Raw genomic sequence first — 18,946 nt, 5'->3', positions numbered from 1 at the left:
ATGTATATTCTTACAAAATAAAAGAGGCTTTCCTTTGAAATTTAAAACCATATTGAAACATTTTACACATACGAAAACATTTGTGTTTTACAAATTTGAATTTGTAATATCAAGTTTTTTTCATAAACGATTCTTCCATGTTCATGAAGCACAAGAAAAATATCTTTATATTTTTTTTTATTGCACTTTAGAATGAATCTCTAGGAGGGTATAGCTTGTGCAGGCAGTTTGAATAGCACCAGGAATACTTACCAAATTCTGGAGAATGAGTAAATATGAACTCGTGAGGATTGTCAGTTGGTATTCCACAGCCGGTGTGCTTTTCCCCAAAGGCAGACTCACTCAGGTCTTCTCTCATTATCAAGTTGCTCTTACTTTTAGGTATTATTTTAATATATGGCATAACATAGCCTCCAAACCGGTGGCTTTTCAAAATCAGTTAATAAAAATGGCCTGTGTGTTTTGCTGCAACAGCAGACTCCATGGACCAGAGCATCAGCATTACCTGGGAACTTAGTGGAAATGCAGAACCTCAGGCCCTGGCCCAGCCTTACGGAACCAAAAGCTACATGGAACAAGGTCCCAGGTGATTTGTCTGCATATGAAACTTTGAGAATCACTGTACCAAAGAGGCTTCAGGAAGGAAGACAGCTAGGGGAAGAAACAGATGGCATCTAAAAAAATTGGTAAAAACTAAAGGCAAACAAGTCAGAGTTCTCTCAGGGTAGAAGCAAAAACTCTCTTTACTTTGCTAGTCCTTAAGAGCATCAATATTAATACAATATTTATAATGTGTATTTGTAATGTATATTAACACAATATTTATAATATAATCCTGTTAGAATCTAATATATTCTCATTAAATGAAATATTCCCCATTCATTTCCCATACATAGCTTTCTTTCTTATTTCACAGAGAGCTGATTAACTTCTGGAGGATTCATAAAATATTTTACTTTTCATGATCCAGAATTTTTCCCAGCTGCACAATGAAATTCTTTCTTGTCTGCTCATATGCTGTAGTGGTTAAATATGCAAGAGAAAGCTTTGTCATGATCTTAAAATATTACTTTAACTGATGAACTCTGAGTAAAATTTCTCTAAAACCAAACAATAGATTTTTGATGTTTATTAACATAATCCTGTATTAAATGAGGGCAGTTAAGATTAAAATATATCTGCACCCTCATGTTCATTGCAGCATTATTCAAAATATCCAGCCAAAACAACTGAAGTCTCTGAGAATGGATCAAACAAGTGGTGTGTGTGTGTGTGTGTGTGTGTGTGTATAAAATGTATATGTGTTCACAATGAAATATTATTCAGCAATAATGAAGAAAAAACTTGCTATTTGTTACAATGATGAGCCTGGAGGGGATTATGCAAAATGAAATAACCCAGACAGAGAAAGACAAATACAGCACGATATGACTTATACATGGAACCTAAAAAAGTTGAATTTGTAGAAACAGAGAGTAGAATGGCAGTTGTCCAGGGCTGAGGCCTGGCCGAAATGGGGAGGTGTTGGTCAAAAGATACAAATTTTCACTTACAAGATAAATAAGTTCTGGGAGTCTAGTGTACAGCCTGGTGACTATAGTTAATAACACTGTATTGTATACTTGAAATTTGCTGAGAGTAGATCTGAAATGTTCTGATCACACACACAAAAGGTAACTATATGATGAAATGATGCTAATTAGCTTTACTGTGGTAATCTTTTCTCTATGTATATGTATATCAAAACATTACATTGCATACCTTAGTTACAATTTTGTTTGTCACTTATACATCAATAAAGCTTAAAAAATTAATACATATATATGCAATATGTTTTAAAAAATCTCTATCAAAATAATTAAAATACAACATGCCAAACATGTCCAAAGATACACATTGGATCCCTGAACAGTTTATACATGAAATAGATCTAATTTTCAGACACATGCTACAACATGGATGAACCTTGAAATAAGCCAGAGACAAAAGGACACGTATTGTTTGGTCCCAGTTATATGAAGTACCTAAAGTAGGCAAACTCATAGGGACAGATAGTAAAATGGTGGTTGCCAGGGTTTGAGGGGAGGGGATATGGAAAGTGTTGCTTAATGGGGGTGGAGATTCAGTTTGGGAATGAAAAAGTTCTGGAGATGGATGGTGGTAATGGTTGTACAACAATGGGAATGTACCTAATACCATAGAAGCTTACATTAAAAATTGTTAAAATGTTACATTTATGTCATGTATATTTTACCACAATAAAATACACATTTGTATTTATATATAAAATTTCAATAACTCATATAGGAAAAATATATATATATATAGAATCTACTTCACTGTGTTCCAAAAAAGTTGGCATGATAGATATATCTTCAAATCAAAATAGTTCAGGAAATTCCATGAAAAAGGGGTTTTTTTAAGTTATAGGACTTTAAAAACAATTTTAAATGCTAATATGAATTGTGTACCTTCACAGGGGACGTTGGTATAATAGTCAAATGAAAGAAATTTAAACCAAGGATCTTGCATGATGCATTAATTTTTACTGTGATATTGTCTCCAGATGTCTTTCATGTAAAAAAAAATGTTGGGCCGGGTGTGGTGGCTCACGCCTGTAATCCCAGCATTTTGGGAGGCTGAGGCGGGTGGATCACGAGGTCAGGAGATCGAGACCATCTTTGCTAACACAGTGAAACCCCATCTCTACTAAAAATATAAAAAATTAGCCGGGCGTTGTGGTGGGCGCCTGTAGTCCCAGCTACTTGGGAGGCTGAGGCAGGAGAATGGCGTGAACCCGGGAGGTGGAGCTTGCAGTGAGCCAAGATTGCACCACTGCACTCCAGCCTGGGCCTCAGAGCGAGACTCTGCCTTAAAAAAAAAAAAAAAAAAAAAAAGACAAAAGATAACACCAGCTCAGTTCCGAATATCTAATTTACCTGCAATTCCAAAATGGCTAGGTATTTTTTTTTTGAGAAAGTTTTAGGATAGAATAATAAAATGCATACTGAGATGCTGACCTCAAGTTATTTGTGTGTCCAGAATTAATTTAAACTTCCCCCTTCCCAGTGGATTTTTTTCATTTAAACTACCATCTCAGCAGGTTTATACTGGGCAAGCAAATTAGTTACTCCCTGAAAAGCTTTGGAGTTCCACCTTGCATCATTAAATAAAATGGAGATGGCCAACCAGAATGAAATGTACCAGACTTACAGATGGAAGCATGTGGAAGGGTCATGCCTCACACAGCACCTGAGATATTGTGTGTCACTAGATAAAGGAAAGCTATTCCGATCATTAGAGAATATTCACTACCAAGCAGAATAATTTTGCAGGCCTCCTAAGATGATTAGCTAGCGTAGAGCAGTGTTTGCCTGCATGCTCTTCATTTCTCCTCACCTGTTTTCTCTTCTACGTGTAACAGCAAAGCATCTCGCCTGTGACTTTGAGTCGGGTTTCTGCGGTTGGGAGCCATTTCTCACAGAAGATTCACACTGGAAGCTGATGAAAGGATTGAATAATGGAGAGCACCACTTTCCTGCAGCTGATCACACAGCAAACATAAATCATGGTAGGACATTATCCTCTTTAAAAAAAATAGTTTTCTTTCTTGCATGTTGTGGAATGATGATACTGTGTATTTTCATTTCTATTCTGTAGACTGTATACATGGAACTCTGGTTTGTCTTGCTTTAAAACCTCCTGACCAAGTTAATAATTGGCGGGTAATTGAGTTCCCTGAAAGAAGCATTGTTTTAATCACCAACATGTTTGTTGTTGCAATTTTTATAAGTTGGGTTAAAGGCATAAAGAGGTGGAAAAGTTTTCTGATCATTTTCTCAAGTTGCCCAGAATCATGTACAGTAGGCTTGCCTTCTTTTTAGAGCAATCCAATTTTTTCAAAACAGGAAGAAAAATAGTCTAATCTTGTTTCTGGGAACTGAGAACAGAGATTTAGCACTATCTGTGAAATAAATTTACAAATACTTGAAAGCAATTTAATCAGTCTTCGGGCTTCTTTATAATAAACAGTCTTATTCTTCCACATATATATTTTTAACCATCATTCCAGTGTTTACATATCATCTTAAAATAGAGGAACCATAACTACCTGTGGTATTCCAATAAGTGTCTGTGAAACTCCAATAAAACAGAAAGGGTTTGTTCTCTTTTCTCTTTTGTTTTGTTCACATTTATCATCGGATGTCATTCCCCATATACGTTAGCATCGTGTTAACTTTACTTTTTAAATGTATATGTTTTAAGTAAAGAGTGTCTCGCCGTGTTGCCCAGGTTGATCTCAAACTCCTGGCCTCAAGCAATCCTCTCACCTCAGCCTCCCAAAAGTGCTGGGATTACAAGAGGGAGCCACCACACCTGGCAAACCTTACAATAGCACAACTGTACTTGTACTATAGATCATCTTTCAACCTCATTGAACATTATCCTATTTGTTTCTTCTTTCAGACTTCCAAAGAATTATACCAAAAATAAGTATTGATCATATTTTTAATTACAGCCATTGGAAATTGGGGTTGGTGGTAGTGGGTGAGTGTGCTAGGGGATGGGGTGGGAAAATTCAACCATCCATCTGTTGGCTACAGCCATAAACCTAGTTAATTGTTTAACAGTGTGGTAAGTTCTTAATTTTTGCTTTTGTGCCATGACTCATTTCTTTAACATTTTGTAGCAGACAAAGTTAAGTTTAAAGTTTAAAATAGAAAGGGGACTATAAATCATTGGAACTATGTATTAACAACACATTTTCTCTAAACTCATATAATATTTTACTTCTTTTTCTCTGTTCAAGCCAATTATTAAATACATAGCATAGATGATACCTGGATGCACAAAGATGGATGCCACGATCCCTGCCTTTGAGGTGGTCTCAGTCTAGTAGCTTAAGTAGATAAGCAAGGAATTGCAATCGGTTATGAAGGATGCTTTAAGAGGGATGGAAGGTGATTCAGATGGATTCGAGATGCCTTGTTGAAGGAGATGACTCCTGAACTGAGCACTGAAAGGAAATGAAAAGTAGTCAGGAAGCCAGAAGTAAGGAATTACTGAGAGAAGACGGAACCAAAGAGAGGTGGGAGGGATCATGTCCTAATTGTAGGGAAGAATCCCCAAAGAGGGCAGATAGATGGGAGTAGTTAGGGATGAAAGACGTGTGTGATTGGACAGGGAGAAGAGAACTGATGAAACAGGAGAGGAAGGAAGGGGACTCTAGAGAGTGCTGAGGAATTGGAAATGTGTCTGCAGGATGATGGTGACCCAGGTAGTCATGTTAAAGCATGTGACCAATCAAATTTGCTCTAAAGGGCTGTTCTGTCTGAGATGAGGAGAATGGAGAGGGTAAAAGGCTGGAGTAAAAAAAACATGGATGTGCTGAAGAAATATCAGTGAGAGATGATGAAGGCCTAAGCCAAGGCAGTGATTCTCAAAGGGAAGCTGTGCGGGCAGTGTGTCATGGTGGTCTGATGTGAGCATACCATAACCAGTTAGGGAAGAGCACGGGCTGCCCAGGGTTCCGACACGATGTTGACACTGCCCCCATGTCTAAATATTAGGGTGCTTCAGTTTTATTAGATAGAAAATAGAGAAAAGAAAAGTAGCTTCCCTGTGGAGTTGTCATGAGGATTAAATGAAATAACACCTGTGAAGGTTTTTCCATGTAGTAAGAGCTCCATAAACATTAATAGATATTTGTTGTCCATTCTAATAAGAAGACTAGGAAAAACACCAGATAAGACAATTAGAAAATATGTTTGTAATTCACCTTTAGTCTTTTGCCATCTTATAATTACTACATAACTATGATTTGCATTAAAAAGATTCTAATAGAGCCCCTGTGTTAGATGTTGAAAGACCCATTATTTTCCAGTGAGTTGAAGAATAGTGAAAGATAACAATATGACTGATAAAACTAGGGGCAGCTGGTCTCACCCAGAGTGTGAGGGACAAAAAGGCAGTCTTTCTCATTTTAGAAAGGGCCAATTAAAAAAAAAAAAAATATATATATATATATATATATATATCTGGATCACGGAGTCAACATCTCTTTACCCATGATTGCCATGATCAAACCTTAAAGAGAATCAGTAGTGGTTTTAAATTGCAAGTGAGGAGGAGAATTAAAAAAAATGAAAAAGGACCAGGAAGGGAAAGGAAAGTGAAATGGAAATTTCTGGTAGAGTCAGAGGCAGCCTAATAGTTTCGATATCTAAGAAAGTGGAGTTCTAGTTCATTTTGTTCTTACAGCCTTAAACATATAGATTGCAGCTTTTAAATCTGTCTATCTGTCTATCTATCTATCTATCTATCTATCTGTCTATCTATCTATCTAACTAGTTCAGACAGAGTCTCACTTAGTTGCTCAGGCTGGAATGCAGTGGTGTGATCCATGCTCACTGCAAACTCCACCTCCCAGGTTCAAGCAATTCTCCTGCCTTTTCCTCCCAAGTAGCTGGGACTACAGGTGCACACCACCACGCCCAGCTGGTTTTTTGTTTTTGTATTTTTAGTAGAGCCAGAGGTTTCACCGTGTTGACCAGGCTGGATATGTTGATATTATGTAGTTTTTGTGTGTATGTGTGTAATTAAGCCTCGAATTTCCTTCCTGTCTTTTTTGCTTCGTTTCTACCTTCCTATTCCTACTCTGTTAAATTTCCATCGAAATAGGCAACTCATGTTAATTATGTTCCACTTTTATCTATGTTCATATAGTCACACACAGATATATATATATATAGTAGATACATACATATTCAAAATTATATGTGTTTCTGTGATTGTTTGTTTTTTAAGAAATATATTATCTTGTAACTATTGTCCCTATCTTCTTACTAAAGATAGCTTATGGCAGTTGCTCCAAGTCATCAAATACTATCTATTTTTTTTTCATTTTTTATGATAAAGTATTGGTTAAATGTAAACTTCAACCATTTTAGTGTACAGTTCACTGAGTTCTGACATACATACACAATTGTGTAACCATCACAAAAATGAAGATATAAAACAATTCTATTCCTGCCCAACACATTGTTCTGTGCCATTATGTACTCAATAATTCTCCCACCTCCCACCACTGACACCAATGATCTGATTTCTAGCCCTAGTGTATGCCTGTTCCAGAATGTCTTGAAAATGGAATCATATCATATGTAGCATTTTGATTCTGCCTTCTTTCAATTAGCATAAAGGACTTGAGACTCATCCATGTCGCTGGCTTCAGCCACAATTCCTTCCTTTTTCACTGCTGAATCGTTGGGTCCATTGTGTGGATGAGCTACATTTCATTTATCCACTAACCAGCTGAAGGACACTTAGATTGTTTCCAAATATTGTCAAATATGAGTAAAAACACCATTAAATTTGCATACGTGTTTTTGTCTGGACATAAGTGTTTATTTGGTTTGAGTTCTCTATCCAATGCCTATGTCTGTTTTTGTTTTTGTTTTTGTTTTTGTTTTTGCACTCTGGTTGGTGAGAGAACTCTACCATTCCTGACTTTCTGTGACCTTCGGGAAATGTTCCAGCTATTCATTTCAGGTGTTTTTACCCCCAGACTCAGGTAGTTTTCTCCAATCCATGCACACGATCGGTCCTTACATGGCAATTTAGGGGGGACTGTCTGCAGATCTCGGGAGCTTGCTGTCTTTTCAAAGCTCCAGTACCTGAAAGGGGCAGCTGGCACTCTGTCTTATGAATTCTACCCATGTGGGTCTCCCCAAAGCACCGACTCTATCTGTTTCAACTTGAGGAGACTACCACACTCCTGTGTTTCCCCTCTGCACAGGCACCTGGAAACTCTGTCTAGGCAGTAAGCTGTGGGAATTACAGGACTTAACTCATTTGTTTCCCCTCTCTCAGAGATCACTATCCTGTGATCTATCACTATCTTACATTCCCATTGTCCTATATTTGACAGTCCATGCTAAATATGCTTTTTTTCTAATATTTTTCTTTTGCTCGTTTAAGACAGAAGATAAAACCCAGTCTGTGATACTGGATTCATGTTTGTTTATTTGGCTAAATTTATTTGATTTGGATATACCATAATGTATCTAGCTATTCCCCTATCCAGTGACATCAATATCATGACGATGTTTCAAATTTATTCTTGTACACATTTCCTCCTGTAGGATACTTTCGATTTTATGCAATAGATAATAACTAGGAGTGAGCCTTCTATATTTTTTAAGCAAGATATGTATTTATATTTTCAATAAACATTTATAGATTCATTTACCCTAAAACTTAATACTTCAATTTTTAGTGACAAAATGGGACTACTTTTTCCTATTTTCCTACCAGCAAGAGGCATTATAATTCTCTATAAAAATTGCCAATTAATGGGTGTACAACGATTTCTCATATGTAATATTTATTTGCATTTAACTGAAAAATATTTTTTTCAAATGTTTCCAATGTCTCAATTTATTTGGATTCTTTAATTTTACTAAGTAATATTTTACAGCTTTCGGGGTAGAGATTTTGAAAATCTTTTGCTAGTATTTTCCTAGGTTTTTGTGTTACTTTTAAAGAACTTCTGATTTTGATTATTGCTGACATATAGAAATGCATTTTTATAGAAAATATTGACCTTGTATCCAGTGGCCTTGCTAATTTTATTTATCATAGCTAGGAACTTATACATATATATTTTATTTTCTAGGATCACAATTATTTTGTCTGCAAATAATGGCAATTTTATTTCCTTTTTTCTAAATATTAACAGTTCTATCTTCCTTTTGTTGTTTTATGTACTGGGCAGAATTTCTAGAATGTGTTGAATAGAACTGGTGGTAGCTGCTAGACTTGTCTTATTTCTCTCTCAGAGGAAAAGTTGTCAATAGTTGAACCTTAAGTGCCATGCTTACTGAAAAATTGTATTCTTTATCAGATAAAAATGTTCCCTTCTATTCAAGAGTGTGCTTTTTAAAAATTTAAGAAATTGAATGTATGTTGAAAGTTTTCAGTATTTTTCAGCATCTATTATGATATGATTGTCAGATTATCTTTTTTGTCTGTAAGGTAAATTGATTTTTTAAATATTAAACCCCTCTTGCACTCCTGAACCAAACCTAACTGGAGTAATTTTATTTATTATTCATTTCTTTATTCTATATGGTAATGCTTGTTTATAACTTTTGCATTTGTGAAAGTTATAGAGACTGGCCTCTCACGTTCTTAAGACATGTAAGGTGTTACTTCTAGGCCAGTGCATTAACAAGGTACCTGTTTTGCAGAAGGTGAGGTCGAGCCAGATGTGAACACTTTAACCCAGGGAGACTATTCACTCTGTCCTTTAATTTTTATATTGTGCTGGTCACATAGCCACTCTGGGGTATGTGGGTGTGTAAGAGTTTTACAATAAACAATTCTGATTACCAGAAGTAAACTCCTTGCCATGACCAGGAATAAAACTGGTAAATTCCACATTTCTCTAACTTGGCTCATTGTTTAGAGCAGGCTGATAGGAAGATAAATCAAGGGACGTGTTCCTAGAAGTCCCTGGGCTTGTGGTCAGAGTTTAGACTCTCTATACCCCTTACCTGCACATATTAATTTTAACGCAATATTGTCAACTTTATAAATATTTGGTTAAAATTATCATAGGATAGCATTTAGCTTCCAAATCAATGGTCAGTAACTTCATATTTTAATTCTATCATCTTTCCATCTAGAAACATGTTATCTCTTTTCATCTAACCAGAGAGTTTGCAGTCTTTCACAAAGTTTTGTAATGTTCTTCATATAAATCGTGTCCCTTTTCTGTTAAATTTATTCCTACATTAAAAAAATTAATTTTGCTATCAGGAGTTGGACATTTCTTGCTGTTTATGTATCTGGAAACTTACTGCTAAGATAAGATAAGTAATTGTGTAATATATCTGTTTCCATTTAGCTTACCAAATTTTCTAAATGATACTATAATTATAAAAAATGGAATACTTTGGCTTTCTATTTTTACAATTATATTATTGGTAAAACATGGGAAATTTACTTCTCTTTTTCTATAATGTCTACGAGATATTTTATTTCCTTGACTTCTACACTCACCAGACCTTTAAGATAATATTAGTCTAAGATTATAAATATTGCCTAATATTATCTCTAATTGATAGTTGTGACAGAAATATGTCATTTCCCATTTTAATTAATATTGTTTTATCATTTGCCATTTAGAATGCTATTTATTTTGAGGTTGTTCACTAGTCTTTATTTAATTATTTCCTTTTATTTTATTAAGATTTGTGACTTGAAATTGTTCACTGGTTTTTCATAGTCTTTTCAACATTTAGATAGGATTCTATGACTTGACACTTTCATTTGTTGTTGTAACTGAATATGGAGACCGAGCTCCTAAATTAAACCAAACCTACATTCTTGGAAGGCTCAGATTAATCAAGACACACTATTTTTGGATAACAATTTCAAATTTATTCGACATCATTTTAATTAGAATATTTGTTCCTATGCTCACAAGTGAGATTGCTCTCTAGAGTTTTAAATTTTGTCCTATTTTCATCCATTTTATTAAAAATTAAAGATATTCTGGCAACCTAATATGAATCAGGGAGCTCTCCATATTTTTCTAAGATCTGAGGTTTCTCGAATAATGTTGCAAATATTTGTTTTTTAAAAATTAAATAGGGAGCCAGATGCAGTGGCTCATGCCTGAAATCCCAGCACTTTGAAGGCCCAAGGCAGGAGGATTGCTTGAGGCCAGGAGTTTGAGACTCTGCCCCTACAAAAAAATTTAAAATGTATGTGGTAGTGTGCTCCTGTACACCCAGCGGGAGGCTGAAGCTGGAGGATTGTTTGAACCCAGGAGTTCCAGGCAGCAGTGAGCCACAATCATGCTACTGCACTCTAGCCTAGGTGACAGAGCCAGACCCTGTCTCAGGAAAAAAAAAAAGAAAAGAAAAGAAAATTAAATTTAACTCAGATGTGGGACCATACATTTCTCCCTAGATTTTCTTTTCATTACTTTTTCAGTTACTTTTGTTGTCTAAACGATTTATTCAGGCCTTTTGCTTCATTTAGATTTTGGCGTCTTAATGTGTACATGTTCTCACCTTCATTAACCAGCTTGTTTGAAATTGTGTATATTCTTTTGAATGACTGGAGGAGTAAGGTCTTTGAATATCGGTTCATTTGTTTTTAGAATTTTGATCATCTTTTTAAAAATATTCATTTGAATTTTACCTAAACCTGAGCATTTTTAGGTGGAAGAATTTTTCAAAATCAACTTTTCCCATTCTTTTCCTTTTTAGGTGAAGCATAGAGAATTTAATGAACTTGCTCGCATGCACTGTTTCCATTACCTGTAATTTGGAATTTGGGGACAGTAAACTTTATCTTTCCAAGTAGGTTTTGAGATTTAAAAACAATATAAACTGGGTTCTATTTTTCCCACTCAAAGATGACACTGCTGACTCACATCCTTGGTTGTTTGGTTAAACATGTGATGGAGTCTATAAAATAATACATTCTAATTCTAAATCCTTTCCTTTGTGTGCAGTCGGCATTGACTTGTATCTAGGAAAATCACTCTCTGAATACGGTATTTTCCAATGAAAATAGTTGGTTTTCCAAATTGCCTATCACTGTGATTATCAAAGGGCAGTATCAGACCTTGACATTGTTGGGTATAGCCTTCCTTGTAAGTCTTCAATATTCAATGAAACTACCCCAGACAGCAGCTCTGAACCTGTGATCTTTTAAGCTGCTGAGAGATGTTATCCCCTGCACATTTGCCATGAGCACATCCGTCGTAGTTAAAATCTAAAAGTGGTGATTTTGTTAATGTTCAGATTAGATCTTTAATTAAGCTTTGATCCCCTCTAGCACAGACAACAATGTCAAACACGTAAGACCCGGGAGAAACTAAAATTCATTCCATAAGCTCATATCCTTCGGTACTTTGTGAAGAAACTAAAAAATAAAGCTCTTGTGGGTATTTCATAAGGGCGTGTTGAATATCTAATTGTCAGCTTAGAAGCTTCATTTAATTTGATGTCAAACACTATGACATAAATGAAGCCAACAGAAATGTTTGTTTAGGTGATTTGGATCAAGAGCTTGTTTTAATTGATTAAATGTTATTTTAGGTATTTAATGTTATACCGGTATAAATGCTATTTGTTATCTACAAACCATAATAGTAAATATGTAAAAAATGTACTTTTCTTTATCTAATTGATAGTTTAGCATGTGCAAGGATAAGATTGTGGAGCAAAGAACAGCTAAGTGTGTAAGAGAACTTGCATCCGTATGACTTTCCCTTTGTTTTTGCAGGATCGTTTATTTATTTGGAGGCACAGCGCCCCCCCGGGGTGGCCAAGCTTGGAAGTCCTGTTCTTACAAAATTGCTCACTGCCTCTACCCCATGTCAGGTAATCAACTGTTCTGAATTTCCACTGGCCATTCTGTGGTTGTAAATCGCTGAGCTTGGGTTACTCTGCTAGTAAATGCCCGCCATGTTTTACTAGCACTTTAATAATGAATTAAGAGATTTACATGCGCTATTTCAACACAAAATGCTATGTCCTTCTAGAAGACCATTTGTAACACATAACTGGCACCATTCTTTTGAGGGCTATTAAAGCTTTCTGTTATTTTATATTCTTTTCACACAGTCATTTCAATAATCTAAAGCTGTGGATACGTGTTGCCAAAATTTTTGGCCAACAATGTACATTGAGAAAAATAAAGTCAGTTAAATAAGTGTTTGTTGAAACAAAGACAAATGGAAATGATTATATTTACTGAAATTTGAGTTTTTTAAATGAGTCCTCTGGTGCCAGGCAAACACAAACTAAGGAGTGAAATATCCATTTTATTTCAGCAGCATATTAGAGAGGATGGACTAGTTAGATTTGGTTCAAGTCTCTTTTGCCACTTTCTAACTGTGGCTCAGACAAATTGTATATTCCTTTTGAGACTCAGTGTCTACACCAGAAACATACATGATTATATGGATTAAATGTCAGCGTTTACATTGGAAGCATACACGATTATATGGAATAATGTCAAGGATTAAAATGTGATTTAATAAAGCACCTGGCAAAATATTTGGTACATAGTAGGTAAACAATGTTTGTACCAAACATTGGTATATATGTACCAAATATAATGTTAATTCAGTAAACATAATTCCTTTGCTTTCCATAAAAGTAACACCTAAATCAGAGGTCTGTATTCAGCTTGTCTTATTTTCAGTCCTTTTGAGAGCTCCAACATGCCTCTCGGCCCTTAGGATTTCAGCTAATTTTTTCGTCTTTACTTATCAGAAAATAATGAAGAGATCAATAGTGCCACACAGTAAATTCATTGCCTGTAAGTATAGTGTTAGAGCAGTTTACTTGGGCATTCCTGGTGATAAATGACATATTATTCCGAGGTATAAACCTAATTATACTTTCAGTTTGGTATAAGTCTAAGTGGGAGTGCCCTGAGTTCTTAATAGTGGTGTCCATAGATACATTCTTTTAAAGTCCTAAAGATACTTTCTTTTCCTTTCTTTTGTTTTTTTTTTTCCTTCCCATTTCTTTGTGAGAATAAGAATTAAAGCAAATGCCTGGTCTCCATTTCCATTTTATCCAAATGCCTTTTACCCATTCCCACCTCTTTATTTTAATTAAATCCTATAAGATAGACAGAAAAAGAGAAAGATAGATACAGAGTGTTTTTTTTTTTTTTGAGGGGAAACTCCAGAAGCACTTCTTCTTTGAAAGTACAAGCTAACTTAGATTTAATTCAAGGTCATACATTAAAGTGATGAGATCACAAATGTTAGATATATAGAAAAAATTGAATGTAAAGGAATATGATGTGTTAATTCTGCCTGCTTTACAGAAATTTGAAGATATTAAGAGTGTATTAGAAATTCCTATGACTCACCTAGAGTCACTGAGAAATCATATGCATGTATATGATTTTAAAATGTAATCTACCTTTCCCATCATTGTTTGCTTCCTGATAGCCATTGATTTGTGGTCACTGGGATTGAGTTTCAGTTTATCATTGTTTCCACTTGAGGACACTTAATTTTTGCTTAAATTGGTAACTTAGTTGGGGTTGGGGTGTTATTTAGGTGGGGTCTCAGTGAAAATGCTGTCATGGACATTTTGGGTGCTTGGTAGTTTATCTCAAAACCAAGGCTTCGATCTCTAAAGGCTATGGATACTGACTTAATGGTTTGCCTTGGTTTTTGAAAAACTGAGACTGTTTCAAGGCGCCACTGCAGACTGCCAGAATAGATATTTGTTTTTCACGCTTTTCTCTATGTGCTTGAATTTTAGGAGTCTTTGAGTTAGCAGGAAGGATATTTGAGTTACTTTGTAATGCTTTCCAGTTTAGGAAGTAGGAGTAGACTGTAGGAGAATGTTATTGATAGTCTGAGATACACGTAGCTAAGGTTCTCCGGATTTTTCTAAGACTATAATATGAATTTTTTTAATAAGTTTGTGGCAATATGTGATATATTCTTTTTGTTTCTTTCTTCTTTTTTTTTTTTTTTTCCTGAGACAGAGTCTCACTCTGTCGCCCAGGCTGGAGTGCAGTGGCGCAATCTGGGCTCACTGCAAGCTCCTGCCGCAGCCTCCTGAGTAGCTGGGACTACAGGTGCCCACCACCACTCCTGGCTAATTTTTTGTATTTTTAGGAGAGTCGGGGTTTCACCATGTTAGCCAGGATGGTCTCGATCTCCTGACCTCGTGATTCACCCGCCTTGGCCTCCCAAAGTGCTGGGATTACAGGCATGAGCCACCGCACCCGGTCGATATTTTCTTACATAAAAGTTACAGAATAAGCAAACAAAACAAATTCTTACCTTCTTGGGTAACTGGAAAATCTAGCCAATCCTCTGAATTGGAACGTATTAATAATAGTGCTTTCATGGAACCAATGTTCTTCATTATAAGGTAGTAGAGTCAAGCAGTGAGATAACCAGTGTGGGGTACTTTGATATGATTAAAGCCTTCATTTTCTGAAATTATATGGTTTTTTTTCCTACATAATCCTAGCAGACTAATACAGTTAAGAATTTTTTCTTTTTTTGAAAGGAATTTAAAGCAACTTGAGCTTTCTCGTGAGTTGCCATTTCTAACAGCACGATTTTAGGGCCATTTTGCATGGATTACCTTGTACTTTATATGTGGCCAACACATGCCATCAGCATGGACAATTGTTCTTGCAGCTAATCATTGTTCAAGATGCGGACTTTAATTTATGCTTCAAAAGTCCTTTCAGCCACTAGTGGAAAATTGGCATTTTTCTTTGAAATACAAGATAGGACAAACAGAACACGAGGGAGCCCAAAGCTATTCTATCTTACTGCTGTTGAAATGCTGTTAGTGTTTACAATTAACTAGGAAACGTAAAGTATGAAGGGGATTAATGTGGGTACTAATATTTTCTGAGTTTTCATATTTGAGTTACTGTGTAAGTAACATAATCTCTTACTTTTAGGACTTCACAATTAAATACAGGAAGATGGATAATATGAAGCTTTTGCTTTCAAAGTTAGTTTGTATGTTCATCTATTGATCTTTCTTTTGTTTTTAATTCTCCAACTTGTTTTGCAAGTACATTAATATTCCTTCAGTAAAAGATAATTCATAGATTGTTTTACAAATATGAATGAGAAAGTCAGGACAAAGGTAGTTGAAACCAGAGATAGGTTGGATCCCAAAGTAAAGTTTATGAGGGCCAGCCTACACATTTGGGTCTGCCAATGCAGAGAGGGCCACATGTGGTTCAGATTCAAGGAAGTAAAGAGAAATAAACAAAACTGAAAATAGTTCTTCTGAGACTTCTCCCGAGTGCTTGCTATATTACCAAAGTAAACATTATACCTACGATTCAACACATATATATTGCTTATCTACTGTGTGTTGATCACTGTCCTCAATGCAGGGAATATAATGACAACAACCTAAACACATGCTTGCTCTAACAAAATGTTGTTTAGTGGGGGATACTGACAGCAATTCAGTGTAAAATGCTGCAAACTACAAGAGGGTGAGTCCAGTATAATAATAACACTCTACAAATCTCTCTCAAAGAGTTTTAAAAGGCCATGTCTTACAATGTCCCCAAAGTAGGACAATGAACTGGAGTCAAAGAACAACTTAGAAAAAAAGTAATTTTGGGTCATGTCCTGCAATGGTGCAGTTGTGCTCTATTCCCTGGTCATTGTGTTTAATCCAAAGATCAATGTTAGAATAGCTGATGGATTCTAGAGGAAGCAACAGTCTACAGAGGAAACGGCAAGCAGGTACTCTCTCCAATCTGTATATCAAAGCACATAAAGATTAATCATTTAAACGGGAAAAACAGATTCTGTTTTATTGAAGATTCTAAACCTCAACACAAGCTTGTTCAGGAAAAGAATGCCCAGGAAAAAGCATAACTGACTAGGAGCAATAAAAATCACTATGGTAATGGTGAGGGATGTGTGTGTGTGTCTGTGTGTTTATGTATGTGATGAATGATCCCCTCTTTCAATATATACTTATTCCCAGCTGAATTTTGAGGAGCTATAGATATCTTAGCTTGTTTTTTTTTCTTTTCTCCCATTTATTTATTTTGCTTTTTTGGCTATTCTTGTCCTTCTGTATCTTCGTATTCTAGATCTTATAAAGGTGCAGCAAGTGTGGCAATAAGCAGACTGAGGAAGGCATAAGGGGTCTGATGTGAAGCAGAGAAGGCAGAGGTGGCTGAGGGTTTGGAGTAAAATCGAGAATGGCCATGAAGATCTGACCAAGGAGCTCTGAGATTGAGAAGGAATTAGAACAAAGTCCATAGGGAAGTTGAGAAAATTGGCAGGAAATTTGAAGAGGAGGGTTTCAACAGGAGATGATCAAAATTAAAAAAAAAGAAAGAAAGAAAACAGAAAAATAAGGAAGAATTCATTTTGAACCTCGGAATCATGATCTTGGGTGTCCCAGACTGAAGTATCAGAGAGCCCAAGGTCCCAGAGGCACTGTACAGACACGAGAGCCAATGGAACTAAGACTATCACCCCCTCTCCAGCTTAGGTACTCATCCATATGCAGTAACTGGTGTAAATCACCAGATGTTCCTTCCTTTGGTAGTAAAATATATGATTTAATGTATACATATATATTTTTTTAAAAATAGAAATAATTTAAAATCATAAGGATACAATTAAAAATGAAATAATTGGAGCTTCCATTTTTATCTTCAATATTCAGAAAGAACTGTTTGTTGGAAACTTTTTTAACCACATGAAATTCTCTTGAATGCAGTGATTCAAAGTCTTGAATAGTCATACTATATATAAAATCTGCCTTAGTGGAGACCCAATAAAAATAAAAGCAAGCCCTTTTTATTAACATTTTACTTAACTTGTTTTGAATGAAGCAGGCATGCATCAAGAAAATTTCCTTTAAAAATGATCAAGTAGTAAATAAAATTTGAATGTTTGGTGTAATTTTCACGTACATGCTTTGCAGACCTGTTTCATGCAACATTCTGGGATGATGGACAATGTTCCCTATGTTAAGTATAGTAGCTACTGGCTACATAGAGCTATTGAGCACTTAAAACAACTGAGAGGCCGGGCGCAGTGGCTCTGGCCTGTAATCCCAGCACTTTGGGAGGCTGAGGCAGGCGGATCACAAGGTCAGGAGATCGAGATCATCCTGGCCAACATGGTAAAACCCCATCGCTACTAAAAATACAAAAATTAGCTGGGTGTGGTGGCACGTGCCTGTAGTCCCAGCTACTCTGGAGGCTGAGGCAGGAGAATCACTTGAACCCAGGAAGTGGAGGCTGCAGTGAGCCGTGATCATGCCACTGCACTCCAGCCTGGGCAACAGAGTGAAACTCTGTCTCAAGAACAACAACAACAACAACAAAAACAAAACCATAACTGAGAAAATGAATTTTTCACTTTGTTTAATTTTAATTAATTTAAATTTAACAGCCACACTATTTTCACAATTTTGTAGTTATGCTCATTATAATTAAATGTTCATTTTCTTTTGCCACTCTTCCTCCAAAAGACTCAAAGGTCCCTAAAGACCTGTAATGCCTTATACATTTTTTTGACATAGAATAGATTATCTTTCTTCCTCTCTTTCCTCTCTCTCTCTCTCTCTGTTACTTTCTCTATATATATTTCTGAATGTTTATAAGCATTTACTGACAGTCTTCTCATTTCTTTCTTCTTTTTTTAATGCAATTAACTGAATACTTAGAAAATACAAATTACTATAATAAGTTCTGTGAGGAATTTATGACACGTTTCATGATTTGGAGTTTAAGGTTTAGTGTTCTGCTACTGGCATGTACCAGGTTGAGAGGCACAGAGTTTCCATACTTGAGTACTACTTATGTGAAGTCACAGCTTGTATCAATAACTTAAAATTGATCATTGGAGAAATTCAAATCAAAACCACAATGAGATATCATCTCACACCAGTCAGAATGGCCATTATTAAAATGTCAAAAAATAACATGCCGGCAAGGTTGTGGAGAAAAAAGTATGCTTATACACTGTTGATAGGAGTGTAGATTAGTTCAACCATTGCAGAAAGCAGTATGGCAACTCCGCAAAGAGCTAAAAGCAGAGCTACTATTCCACCCAGCAATCCCATTACTGGGTACATATACCTACAGTACTAGAAATTTTTCTACTGTAGGTCAGGTGCAGTGGCTCATGCCTGTAATCCCAGTACTTTGGGCAGCTGAGGTGGGTGGAGTGCTTGAGTCCAGGAGTTTAAGACCAGTCTGGGTAACATGGTGAAACCCTCATCTCTACTAAAAATTAAAAAAAAAATTAGCTGGGTGTGGTGGTGCAAGCCTGTAGTCCCAATTACTGAGAAGGCTGAGGTGGGAGAATTACCTGAGCTCAGGAGTTTGAGGCTGCAGTGAGCCGTGATCATGCCACTGCACTCCAGCCTGAACA

At 36.0% G+C, this 18,946-nt stretch overlaps 1 protein-coding gene across 3 annotated transcripts in view; it reads left to right on the top strand.

The window, feature by feature from the left end:
* LOC129144192 (MAM and LDL-receptor class A domain-containing protein 1-like) overlaps positions 1–18,946 on the top strand; it is a 343,347-nt gene that overhangs the window by 251,821 nt on the left and 72,580 nt on the right. For all 3 annotated transcript variants that reach the window (XM_054685558.2, XM_054685557.2, XM_054685555.2), the window contains 3 exons: positions 475–586; positions 3,425–3,571; positions 12,307–12,404. In XM_054685558.2, the coding sequence (XP_054541533.1) occupies positions 475–586; positions 3,425–3,571; positions 12,307–12,404 (357 nt within the window). The remainder of the gene's footprint in view (positions 1–474; positions 587–3,424; positions 3,572–12,306; positions 12,405–18,946) is intronic.

This window comes from Pan troglodytes, chromosome 5, assembly GCF_028858775.2.
Source record: "Pan troglodytes isolate AG18354 chromosome 5, NHGRI_mPanTro3-v2.0_pri, whole genome shotgun sequence".
NCBI classification, from domain to species: Eukaryota; Metazoa; Chordata; class Mammalia; order Primates; family Hominidae; genus Pan; species Pan troglodytes.
The sequence above is the reverse complement of the archived record's forward strand: the minus strand, read 5'-3'. Positions and strand labels throughout refer to the sequence as shown.